The sequence below is a fragment of the Gorilla gorilla genome, chromosome 6, assembly GCF_029281585.2.
Source record: "Gorilla gorilla gorilla isolate KB3781 chromosome 6, NHGRI_mGorGor1-v2.1_pri, whole genome shotgun sequence".
Taxonomy (NCBI): Eukaryota; Metazoa; Chordata; class Mammalia; order Primates; family Hominidae; genus Gorilla; species Gorilla gorilla.
The window spans coordinates 142,380,208-142,393,767 of NC_073230.2; the positions used below are offsets into that span (position 1 = coordinate 142,380,208).

Consider the following 13,560-nt stretch of genomic DNA (forward strand, 5'->3'; position numbering starts at 1 on the left):
ATTTAGGAAAAGCTGAAAACAAAATGAGTAATTTTGTTTTTTTATATCTACAATTAAGTGAGTAGGTTTGTGACAGCTTTATTTTTCTCTTATAGAGTAGAAGTGCAGGGCTTTGTGGTAGCTGTTTTTCATGCTGCTCAAGGCCCTTTTTATTTATATTTGTTTTTGAAGGCTGGGGTTTTTAGAAACTAGATTGTTTGATAGGCACCTGGTTATTGTATTAGTTTTCCTTTTTTTTCAAATTTTGCTTTTTTATCTGCTATTCATTTGCCTCTTTTATTTTAAAGCCAATGGAAATTCTGTTTTATTGCACTAAAGCCTACGAGGTTCAGCAATTTCCATTTGGCTTGCTTGGCTATGGGGCAGTGATTCCCACACTGCACATTAGGGGATCTTGCAAGAATTCTAAATTCAGGTCACATCCCAGACCAGTTAAATAAAAGTCTCTAGGGGTGGGCCACTGACTTCAGTTATTGACATTCTCCAGGTAATGCCAATATGCAGGCGAAATTGGAACTATTGGTGTAGGGTATAGCTTGTTCTGTGGAATTCAGCAAAACTTATTGTCCTTGTCTTCATTTAGCAACAGTTGTAAGTAGTTGGAAACCAAGTATTTATGTAAGACACACATCACATGGTGATACTCACATTTATGTAGAAGTTTATTGTTTGAAGTTGCTTTGTTGCCATACTTTATTGTAGTTTTGGGATAGAGCTAATGAGTATTTGGCTTTTATTCTGATTTTATAGTCTGATTATTTGGTCAAATCGGTTTAGTAGTTAAATGAGATGATTTAGTAGTTAACTCACTTAGTTTTTAAATGAGATGATTCTCCATGTTTGGACTGACTTGCAGTCTTTAGAACTGTCATTTTGATGCTCTGATTTGTGCATCTTTGCTGTGGGTCCTGATATGACCTACTGCAGGGATTTAATGGGTTGAAATTAGAGAATATGTTTATTAATTTACAAGTGGTGACTATGTATAGTGTGTCATAGTGGAAACAAAGTGGATTTAAAAGCAAGAAGTTCTTAATTCTAGTCCTGATTCAACAACTTACCAGTTCCTTGAGCTTAGATAAATAAATTACATTATCTCTCTGTTTTAGTATCCTTATCTGTAGAACAGATAAACAGATACTTACCTGTCTACTTTATAGAATGGTTATGAGAATAAAAGTGAAATATATTACAGGAAAAGTGCTTTGTAGAATATAAAGCAGTATAAAAATTTAAAATGGTGTAGGTATCATCGTCGTCATTTCGCCATGCCAGGTAAAAAGAAAATGCAGGAGTCTGGGCTTGTTTACACTGAGCAGCATTTCTATTCTGGTGCTACCATCATTAATGCATACCTGTTTTAATCAGATAAACCAAGTGTGACTGTGTTTGCACACTTGAGTCTACAGGAAGAATGCTCTAAGTCAAGAATAATACCTAAGTCGTTTGCTGCCATCCTCCATCATATTTCTGGTTTCAGCCTCACATACGACCTTTCTTGAACAGATTTTTGATTGGGCAGTCTGTGGCCAGATGGGAACTAGATATTTGTGTAAATTGCAGCTGATGACAACCCATGTTGTTGATAGGGGACTTCAGTCTCAACTTGATGATGGTGTGAGAATGCTAATCAGTAGCTTTTGCTTGGCTTGACAAGATAGGAGGAGCTTGTTAAAGAAGTCTATTTTCTCTGAGATTCATCCCAATACTAATTACTTGTGGTTGCCTAGCTCTTGAAATGAAAAAAGCCATATTCCTCTATCATTCCTTTGTGGGATTTTAATAGTTCACGTTAGTAAAGAGCTGTGTAAGTGCTGAGCATTTCTAATGGATTTGGGGCTCTTGCAGAGTGTGGGTGAAATTGTCTTGATTGAAGTGCGAGCCTGAAGTGATTCTGAGACCTCCTTTGCCAACTCTTAAAAAGAGAGTTGTTCTGTAACTTTTTCTTGTCCCAGAGTAACAAATAACATGACATGGTGAGTGACTTTAGGACGCTTGTTAAAAGAGAATGGCTTTTCTAGTGGTCTCTTGTATTGGATTTTGTAGTAGAAACCTAGGTTTTAATGCTCTCTTACAGAGCACTGATGAGAACTGGGAATTGAAGGGACCATGAGGTTAGGAACAAAAGAGGTTTTTTTTCTAAGCTTTCCTATGAGCAGTTTACAATTATCTTTCTCTTACCGTGTTAAGTATAGTTTAATTTCATCAGGAAGGTAATTGTGAACAGATCTGTTACAAGGCCTTTTAGAAGAAATAAGGCTCTCAATGTGGAATTATGCATCAGAACCCCTAGAACTATACATAGCTTAGGACTTGAGATCTACTTCTAGAATTTTATTTTAAAGAAAGAATTAAGAATTATAACTGTTTTGTGTTACAAATATGTATACAAGGATACTTATCACAGTAAGATCTATGAAAGTAAAAAGATTAGCAATGACTTAAATATGGGGAATTGGTTTAAGTCATTGTATAGTCATACTCATGGACTAGTATGAAAATACTAAATATAATGTTTAGGGATAGGCACATGCTCCCAGTGTATTGCCAAATGGAAAAAACATGTTTAAAAACAAGTATTTTTGCAAACACTTTGCATGGAAAAATGATTGGAAAGAACTAGGTTAAAATATTATATATTATTGCATCAGATGAGTGACAATATGATGATCTTTTTCTTTTGTAATTTTCTGTGTTTTTCAAGTTTTCTTGGTTGAGTAGGTATTATTTTTGTAATTTGGGAGAAATGCCAAGCTTAAGAAAAAAATACCATTCTAGGCCTGACTTTTTTTTAATCTGTGAAATTAGGGTGGGACCCCAGTCTTGAAAACCTTTAAAGGTCTCTTTCAATAGAAAGTTCTTAGTTTTCATCTCTCAGATACTGCCGTTCTGTGAGGCTCAGGCTCATAGGGTATGTTAGAAGACTTGGCTGTCGCTACTTTAGGAGGGGAAAAAAAAGATTACTTTCGCTTTAATAAAATATGGGAATTATCTGTGGCAGAATGCCCTGATGTTTAAGGGGGAAAAACAAAAAACCAACAACAAAACAGGGAACCCCGAAGAATGCTTAAGAATAGCTTAATAAAATGGTATGCTTTTAGAACAAGTCCGCATTTCATGGTAGTAATAGGGTGAGATCTTTCATGAAGGAAGAAGTCACATTTGATCCTGTTTTCAAGTTTTGTTTTCCGAGATAGATCTGAAGATACTTTAAAGGATAAATTCACAAGTAAAGGGCCTTTTCTTTGACAGCACTTTATCTTGCAGGCCCCCCTCCCTTCATTCACTTATCAATAACTTCATCTAATTTGCCTTATCCTGTAAATTCCATTATCTCCCTGGCAGTCTATTGCATTAAGCCCTTAGTACCTAATATCGCCTCATTTACATTGACATATGCTTGACCTCAGTCCTTCTCCTCTTTGTTAATGCACCAACAAGCACTGATATCTCTCTGGAGCATTATCATTTGCTGTTAGCTCAACTAATAACAACCCTTCATTTGAGCTGATGAAGGTTTATTAAATAAAAACATGCAGTAACCCTGGCAGTAATGAAGGGAGAAGGGAGGTAGACAACATCCTTTTTTTAATGGTGAGAGTACACCAAGTCTGCTTTATAGGTATTGGGTTTCCTAAGGGAGATAGGGCACCTGAATGGGTCTGATCGATATTATTTTATCAGGGTGATTTAAGAATGGGCATTTTTGATTGTCTTACTTGATCACTGTTGATTAGCATATAGGCTGAGGAGTTAGGAGAAAAAAGTATTCTTGCTCCAGGCACTTGGCCTTGCTCCTGATGCAGCTGTCTTTGGAACTCTGTCTTCAGTACCAGACTGTCAATAACCCTGCGGCTTTCAGGCAGTGGCAAAGCTTGGCCAGAGGGAGTCAGACACATCACCTTAGTCTTCTCCAGTGAAACTGAAATCAGAGGTTGTTTTTCCCATAGATCCCGCAAGAGTCCCTGAAATCTTCACGATAGCCCTGACCCTTGAATGAATGCCCTTTATTTTCCCTTTCATGTCCCACACTCTTATTCCCCCTGACCACCATTTGTACATGAAGTCCGGTCTACTGGTGTCATGCTGTAAACAAAAGTTACGTGGATGCTGTTATCAGGTTTGTATTAACAGTTGGGAATTTTGGGTTCACTTGCTTGCACATTTATGTCACATACATATATATTGTGGTATATTCTACTAGTAAAATTGTTCCTAGTTTATCTGATGCAGTTAAATACATAGAGTTCTATAAAGGCTACAATGTACTGCAAAGAGTGCTGTGATGTCCCAGATCTATCAAAGCTTTCGGACTTGCTGCTATAGCTGTTAGGTTGGACCATAGGAAATAACCAATATTTGATCATTTTTAACTTGTAAAAACAGTATTTTCTTATGGTTCAAGTTAATAATGTGATAGATACCATGTTTTTTTTTTTTTTTCCTAAGCTTCATTGTTTGTTTTACTAGTTTCTGTCTGATAAAGATAAAAATTTCCGACTTGGGAAAAATAAGATGTAGCAATGTAGAAATAGTTGGTGAGTGAATGATCTGGGATTCTTGGCTCCTGTGTGATAAATATCTTCGCTGCTTGCTCAGACGTGAGTCGGAATCATTCCACATTCACTGGGAGACCTGGAGGCTTCTTGTGCCCACCCAGGACTCCCTGATCCTGAAGGTGGACACTTGAGGGTGGAGGGCCCTCTAGGGGAGCAGGCCCTAAAACCACTGGAGTTTGCCTTCCAGCAGTGCAGGGGCAGGCAGCGGCAGGTGGGTGACCTGGGCACTAAGTAAATCTAGGCTTCAGGGCATGTTTCTTTTGTTCATACAGAGATTTTGTGATGTTCTTATTTATTGAATAGTTGAGACTGCTCAAAAAGTTTGTTTAACTGTGTCTTATGTATATGTAGGAAGGGGGAAGGTATCAATTCTCTGGAGTAGCCTAATTTCATATCTTTTTACTGCAACTCCAAGGTAGACCATGGCAACATTTTCAGAATGGTTATGTTGTCTTGCTAGAAAAATGCTTCCTTAAGGGAGATTTACTGACCTAGTGAAAAGTGATAAAACATTTTAGAACCATATAATTTTCAGAGTCCTCAAAGAAGTATTTGTTTTGGATTCAACAATGGCAATACATTTGCTTTCCTTAGGGAACAGTGTTGCCAAAATAAGCATTTTCATTAGCTACCAGATGGTTTAGTTATCAGTTTTGTTTTTTGTTTATACACCAGTTTTTCTTATTTTTTTGGCTTGAACCTTATTTCTATTCACAAACAGTTACTGATGTCGTTTATCTTTGTGTGTCTTACTCACCTCAACTAGAAAAATAAAAAGATCAATAGTTTCTTTTACAACATTTCTTCAACAAGGCAGCTGCTGAGAATGGCGAAGTTTAGTGTTCCTCCAAAATATTTACAGTGGTTCATGTCAGAACACAAAACTAGATCTTTTTACGTGATAAGCGTGATTAAGATTAGCTAAAGACAAGCATTAACTAGGAAATAATTGTTCGTATTTTACACTAAAATGAAGTTGAGAAATAGACATTGGGAAAGAAAATTTAAGGGTATGGTGGTTCCTAATTGCAAAGATTTTCCTTTGTTGTAGACTTATATCTCAACTCAGGCAAATTTTTTTGAATTCTTGATTATATATATTTTAACTGTGTGTTTGAGCTATTCTTTTAGTTATAGAAACATTTTTTAGAATTTTTGTTTTCTTACATGGATAGGTTTCTAATAGCAAAACATGCTTTCCTGTTCAATATCATGTGATAAAACATTTGGAAAATGTTTGCTTATCTTCATAATCCTAAAGGAAATATTTATTTTCAATTCTAAAACAGATTTCTATTGTCTATCTGAGCAGTTTCCAACCATGTTGACTAGAACATTAATATTCTATTAGATGGTAATAGGTGTTCTGTGAAAAAATTCACTGGTAGTGATATCTTTTTTCCTCCAAAATGCATTTAAAAATACTTATATCTATCTATATATATGAAGAATTCTAAATACATTTAGGTGACTCATTATTATATCGTAATCTAACTTAAAGAAACTGTGAGATATACCTGATAATTCTAGGAGGTCATATTAGAGATCATTTGGCACATGAATGCATGGTGTTTGATTTGTGAATAGGGGAATAGACAGCATTTACCAATTCACTGTACCGTGGATGTTGTCTGTTTAGTCTTTCGTCTGCTATGTTTTATCCTGTAATTTTAATATATATTTGTGACATTATTCAGTGTTGCGTGTCACACTTATGAACCTGTTTTTTTTTATAATTTCTTATAGCAGCTACCTACCCTGTGAGACTGTCTTGTTGCTGTCTACATTAATCCAACTGTGTCTCTTTAATTTCTGTTAATCTTTCATCAGTGTGTTATTTAAAAGGTACTCTGTAGTCATTACATTTGGAAAAGTGCAGTAATTTATACAATGACCACTTCCCATACATTAAAACAATCTTTTTATCATTAATTATGCACATTCCTAAATATAGATGATTATTTTATTATTTCTAGTAAATCTCAAATCTTAGTAAATACCTGGAAACCGCACCTCCCCAGTACAACAGAATTGACAGTCAGTGGTAGTCTGTTGGGTTGACTGCTGCCTCACTAACTTTTCCTTTGTGTGTAAACTTTATGTTTCAAACTCCTTAAAACCAGATAAGATTAATGTTAGGGCTGGGCGCAGTGGCTCGTGCCTGTAATCCCAGCACTTTGAGAGGCCAAGGTGGGTGGATCACAAGGTCAGGAGTTGGAGACCAGCCTGGCCAACATGGTGAAACTCTGTCTTTACTAAAGATACAAAAAATTAGCTGGGCATGGGGGCAGGCATCTGTAATCCCAGCTCCTCAGGAGGCTGAGGCAGGAGAATCGCTTGAACTTAGGAGATGGAGGTTGCAGTGAGCCATGATTGTGCCATTGCACTGTAGCCTGGGCAACACGGCAAGACTCCATCTCAAAAAAACAAAAAAAAGATAAATGTTAGGTTTCTAAACATATATTCTAGAGAGCAAATGTTGCATTGACAACTATTTTCTTTAAATTTGTTTGAGTACCACTTAGTATGGTTAGAGTAAGGGAAGACAGTGGCCTTGTTCAGCTTCCATAATTATAGCTTTATAAATAGACTATTAATAAGTGAAGGCCAGAAAATAAAACACAGTGTTTTCTTATAGAAATAAGAGACTATTCTCTTTTCTCTTTTGTGGTAAGATTTTCAAATTCTTGAAGTTCTGAGACTACCTTTGATAATATATGTTATTATGTTATCTTGTATTTTGGGTCAAGGAAATATATTCAAAGTTTTCATTTAAACAGTTACAATGGCTCAAAGAAGGAAGGAACACTTACTGAAATTGCTTCACTAAAACATGTTGGGAATACTCTCTGAGGTTTCTTTACTCATGGAATAAATAGGTACTGTTAAAAATAATTTCAGTGAGCACTCAGGAGCTGCCAGGCACTGCGCTAAGTGTTTTACCTGAATTTTTACTTTTAATTTAATTAGGTGACTTTGAAAGTTGACACTTGTCATAAAATTCTGTATTTGGAACATGTACTGTTTGGGTTAAAAATCTTCATGTACATTCCTACAAACAAATCAAGTGTGGATGTGCAGTGGGTGGTTTTTAAGCTTAAATATCTCAGCTGGATTTAATTACCTTAAGGGATAAGGCTACGTGATGGGCCAGTGGTTTACCAAATTATTTTTCATTTTCTGGATCTCAGTGTCACTGAAAGTTAATGCATCCTCTTTCTCTGCTAGAGACCCGAGTTAAAATCCATTTTAGGGCATAAGTATAAATGAATTTGTTGTTGTTTTTTCCTCCTTGGGGACACTGTGGTCATTTTGTGAGGCTGCCTTTCCATTTGGAATTGCTGGCAGCTTGCTCTGGGCCCAGGGGCTCTTATAGCAGGGGCAATTGCAAGTCAGCGTGAAAATGAACTGGTAGGCTTCAGAGGGCAGAGCTGGCCCAGGGCTTGTCACTCTCCCATTCCTTGATTCTTTCTTGGTTAACTTAAGGAAACTTATTTGCTACTGACATTTGATTATAGCACATCACAAAACAAGTGATGTGGTTGTGGATAAGCCATCACATTTTCTTTACCATTTCAGGCTGGTTTATATTTGGCAGCTACAAAGGTTTCTCTGTTCACTGTCCACAGACTCCTAGATGACTCCTTAGACTGCTGTAGTTGTGTCATCAACATTTTTGATCACCAATGTGTTTCATGGCTTTAATTACCTATTGTTTTAGTGTAAATGGTTCATTCTTTAGGAGCGTGTTTGTATCCATAATTACATTTAAGGGTTTTACCCTGAAGTATTATTAGTTATTTCCTTTATCTGTACCTATTAGGAATATTTAGTATAACCTAAGCAGGGAATAATACACATAGCATTTCATCCCTGAGGGAGCTCACTTGTGTTCTTTCCCTCTAAGCTCATCCTGTCATTTCTATTTTCTCTCAAAGAATAGCACCTACAGTATGCTCTTTTTCTTTGAAAAGATACAAGATCTTTATACATAAAAACAAACATAATTTTGTGTACATGAATAAATGGGATCATATCATGCATGCTGTCTTTTTTTTTTTTTTCCCTTTGCAGATGTCACTTTGAGTTTCAAAGTGAGTTGGTTGCTCCAGGTTCCCTGAATCCTTCATGTTCTCCATTTATTGTAGGCATTCCTATACCAGTTTGATTTATCCAGTCCTTTTGTCTTGAAAATCTCCCAAACCACTTTGCACCGGGAGTATCTTCCTCTTCATGTTTTGTCTTCCAGTCACCATTCATATCCCGTTTCTTCTATCAAACTGAATCAGGACAAGGAGAGGTGATGACTACTATTGTCCATTTGTAGCATTCATGTAAAAAAATGTATTTACCTCTGTGTGATGTGTATTTGAAAAAGAGTGAGAGAGAGCCCGACTCTTGGTAAGCACAAAGAGTCATGATTGCTGTGAGAACAAGTTCTTTTTAAAACATTTAAATAGTGTGCTTTTTTTTAAAGCCTTAGTTTAAAAAAGCTAACTTTGAGTAAAAGTTGATTAAACCATTAGTACATGGGATTCTTGTGAGAATGTGAATGATAGTATCATTTAAATAGGGAGGTCTTTTTACACGTGTCCATTGACAGACGTGTGTGGGCATAAATAGTTTGCTATGGTGGTGTGTATGCTTTCACGTTTATCTTTGTCTAGATTGTTTTATCATTACCTAAGGTGAGAAAAACTCTCCCCTAGCCACATTATACTCTACAAAGTCTTTTATATGCTGATAAAGTTCTTGTAAGCTCCCTTTTGTTAGTATCTTTTTAAGACGTCTTTCTTATTTATAATATTGCCAGGTTATTAAGTTGTACTTAATTGTCTTTCGTTTTTTTCTCTTTTCAGGTGTCAGCAGTTGAGTCTTTGGAGGGCCCCCTGCTCCAGGTGGAAGGACTGAGTGACCTTCGACTAGAGCTTCACAGCAAGAAGATGAACCTCCACTTGGTTCTCATAGATGAACTACACCGGCACCTGTACATCAAATCGACTAGCCGAGTTGTGCAGCGTAACAAGGAAAAAGGGAAAATCAGGTTAAAGAGGCTCTTTGCTATAAGTGTCTTGTGGCAGTGCAGGATTGGAAGGAATATTTTTTGTTTCCCAGAATGTTGTTGTAGTTTATTTTACTTTTCCTTTAATGGACTGTCTCTGAAACTTGAATATGGTTTTATAATAGCAAATACTCCGTGTTCTGAGAGGCTGACATTTGAAGTTTGTTCATTCATTCATTCTACATTTATTATGGTCCTTTTCTGTAAGGATATATAAGAAGCATTTACTGTGGGTCTCATATTCTGGATCAGAGACATTGGTACATCTCAGAAGGAAGTAGAAAAATTCTTAATTTGGACTGTGAAGTCAGCCTAATTAAGAAATGTAGATATATTGGCTGGGTGCAGTGGCTTATGCTTGTAATCCCAGCACTATGAGAGGCTGAGGTGGAAGGATTGCATGAGCCCAAGAGTTCAAGACCAGCATGGACAACAGAGCAAGACTCTGTCTCTACAAAAAAAGGGCCAAAATTAGCTGGGTATAGTGGTGTGCACCTGTAATCTCAACTACTCCAGAGGCTGAGATGACAGGATGGCTTGAGCCCAGGAGTTTGAGCTTCAGTGAGCTATGATTTCTCCACTGTACTCTAGCCTGAGCAACAGCGAGGAGACCTGGTCTCTTAAAAAAAAAAAGACAAAAAGAAATATAGATGTATTGACTGAATGATAAGATTCTTTATTACTTAGAGTTATGTTCAGCTTTAGGTTGTCCTTTTTCTGGAATAGTTTAGGAAAGGTTCAGAGAGAACACTTTTATTCCTTGGTTGGTTGTAGCATAGCCCTATATTTAATGGCCTGGGTAGTCTCAAGAAATTCATTAGGTTAGTAGAGGCCTGGTAGGGAATAAGACTAGATCTTAAGATGGTAGAATATTGGAATTTTAACATATGTTAGATAGCTGTGCATAGTACATGTCCTTCCAATATTCCTTTAGAATAGACAGATCTTTTCAGAGGGTATTTCAGCACTATCTACTGAAATATACATGTTCATGCTTCTTCATTCAGATATAGACAAGAAGAGCACTGGAAGCAGTGCACGCTGGGAATGAAGTCTTTCAAGTCTCATCCTGTTTGAACAAAAAATGCCAAATTTGCTTGTGATGCTTCAGTTTAATCAGAGATCCTGACAGAGAAAGAGACGTTTCTACCTCTTTTCAGCAGATGGGCACTAGAAAAACTTCTGCCAGGCACACAGATTTGATATGTACCTGAGACATAACTTCAAGACTAGCTCTGAATAGGGTATCTGTCAGTACCTCAGCAGAGAGTGAAGTGGTGAATAGGGGAAGTGCTAAGGAATTCTTTCGACAATGCCTGGTGATAAATAGCAGATCTGAAGAGATTTCTTCCCATACAAGGTTAAGTAATAAAATCACTATGGTCCTGTGAAAATATTCTGTATTATAAGGGAAAATGAGCATTACTTTGAGGTCTCAGAGGAAGAACATTTATTTTAAAAAAATTTATGTAAAGCAAGCAAGAAACATTTAAGAGACTTAAGCTCAAGGTTTCTCAAAAAATACAAGAAACACGATGTAGTAGATTATTCAGAATAATCACTCATTTCCCCTCTACTTTTGTGGGAGAGGAGTATTTCCTACCCTTTTTGTTGGGGCCTTGGCTTTTGCCATCATTAGGGTACATGACACAAGCAGGGGCTTCAAACGTGCTTATGCTGTTGAGTGTGGCCTTTCGTGCCACTGCCATTGCCTTGCTGTCGGTCCCAGGAGAAGGGTAAGAGACACATGGAACTGACTGAAGATCAGCAGACCTGCCTAGCCTGCATCAACCAACCACCAAAATGTATGCTTATTGTTGAACATTATTGAGATTTTGTGGTTGTATGCAGTAAGCGCATAGCTTCTATGAAAACAGTGACCGGGAGCTACAAGAACAGAGTGAGGAGAGATGCTAACAGAGCTAACTAAAACATGAATAAAATGTAAGGAAACCAAAATGAAGTAGGGAAATTTAAGTCTTTAAAGCTTCAGAGAGAAGATCTGAATCACTGATGTGGAGGGAAAAACTTTTCTTGATGAAGAGGAAAAAGACAAAATGCCAAAAGGAAGAGGATAAATATGAAAGATGAACAGTGGTCAATCCAGTGATTTTAGGGTTTCCAGAGAATCACACTAAAATGATAGTGTTTGGGGCTGAATTATGTTCCCCCTAAAATTCATATATTGAAACCCTAATCCCCAGTACCTCAGAATATGACTGTATTTGGAAATAGGGTCTTTTAGAAAGTAACTAAGTTGAAATGAGGTCATTTGTGTGGGCTCTAATCCAGTAGGACTGATGTCCTTATAAAAAGGAAATTTGACACACTTGGAGGGAAGACCATGTGAAGACACAGGGAGAAGATGGTCACCTACAAGCGAAGGAGAGAGGCCTCAGAAGAAACCAACTACACCCACACCTTGATCACAGACTTCCAGCCTGCAGAACTGTGAGAAAGTAAATTTCTGTTGTCTAAGCTATCCAGTCTGTGTTACTTTATTATGGCAGTGGGAGGGAACTCAGACAGAGGGGATCAGAAGCAATAATTAGAGTATAAATAAGAAAACCTACTTAAAGAGGAAAACAAGACCTTGGTCTGCAAGTTGAAAGAATTTAAGGTAAAATTAATAAAAAAAGTTACTCTTAGATATAATCTGGAAATTTTTATGATTTTCAAAAATAAATTTTATAAATACCAGGAAGAAATATTATGTGATCTGAAGTGATAGAGATAATTATTTGCCCACCCAATATCCATTCTTCTCTTCATTTTTAATGACAATCTTTATTTCGTTCCTGGTGGCTATAGGCCCAGCTAAAAGGCTGCATTTTCCATCTTCCCATATAGCTAGAGGGTGTTTAGTGGGACTTCATTTTGCAAGCTGTTGAATGGGGAGGTCATTAATTTTTCAAAGATACCAATTAAACTGGTATGCTCACTCTTTTACCCTTCATTTGCCTTTCTTTACTTTCTATATGGGACATAGATTGGTGCCATCAAGCCATCCTAGACACAAGGTGACCTTGAGGATAGAAGCCACATCTGAAACTCCATGATCACCTTGAACTACTTTTCTAGCCCTGGGTGGGGTGCCTCTTTAATATGATAGGAAGTCTTTGTTTTACTCGGACCACTATTATTTGGTCTTCTTTTTATACACTTAAAACCAGTTCAGTTACACAGAAAGGGGCAAAAATCAGGCTCACCAGGATTTGCTGAATACTAAATGCCAGAAGACAATAGAACAAAATCTATAAAGTTGAATGGAGAAGAGTTGGGACCAAAGACTTTTCTAGCCAGCCAAGGGGACATTGATATGCATAGGTGGCCAAGAGATAGTCTCAGATATGAATTTATAATAAAAAAAATTAGTATTCTTTTTCCGAGCAAAATTCTCAGAGATAAACTGTAAGACATACAACCAGAGAACAATAAAGTTGTAGGTAGTTTGAAACAACTTTGAGGGCCACATACCATTAAATAGGTACATGTATATATATGTAAGTAACTGACAAATATGTTTTTACAAGATTGAGAATATCAACTAAAAATCATTGTGGAAAAAAAGGTCAGCTGGGCGTGGAGGCTCACGCCTGTAATCCCAGCACTTTGGGAAGCCGAGGCGGGAGGATCATTTGAGGTCAGGAGTTTGAGACCAGCCTGGTCAACATGGTAAAACCCCATCTCTACTGAAAGTGTAAAAGTTAGCCAGGCATGGTGGTACGTGCCTGTAGTCCCAGCTACTCAGGAGGCTGTGGCAGGACTCACTTGAACCCAGGAAGTGGAAGTTGCAGTGAGCCGAGATCACACCACTGCATTCCAGCCTGGGTGACAGAACAAGACTCCATCTCAAAAAACAAACAAACAAAAAAAGTCTATGTAGTCAAGGAGTACTCTCTAACAGTAAACGGAATTTATATCCCTTTTTACTCAGTT

The 13,560-nt window shown here is 37.2% G+C and overlaps 1 protein-coding gene across 2 annotated transcripts in view; it reads left to right on the forward strand.

Annotated features, from left to right (window-relative positions):
* Positions 1–13,560, forward strand: part of EXOC4 (exocyst complex component 4) — an 804,715-nt gene that overhangs the window by 42,396 nt on the left and 748,759 nt on the right. For both annotated transcript variants that reach the window (XM_019031456.4, XM_063708773.1), the window contains exon 4: positions 9,419–9,603. In XM_019031456.4, the coding sequence (XP_018887001.1) occupies positions 9,419–9,603 (185 nt within the window). The remainder of the gene's footprint in view (positions 1–9,418; positions 9,604–13,560) is intronic.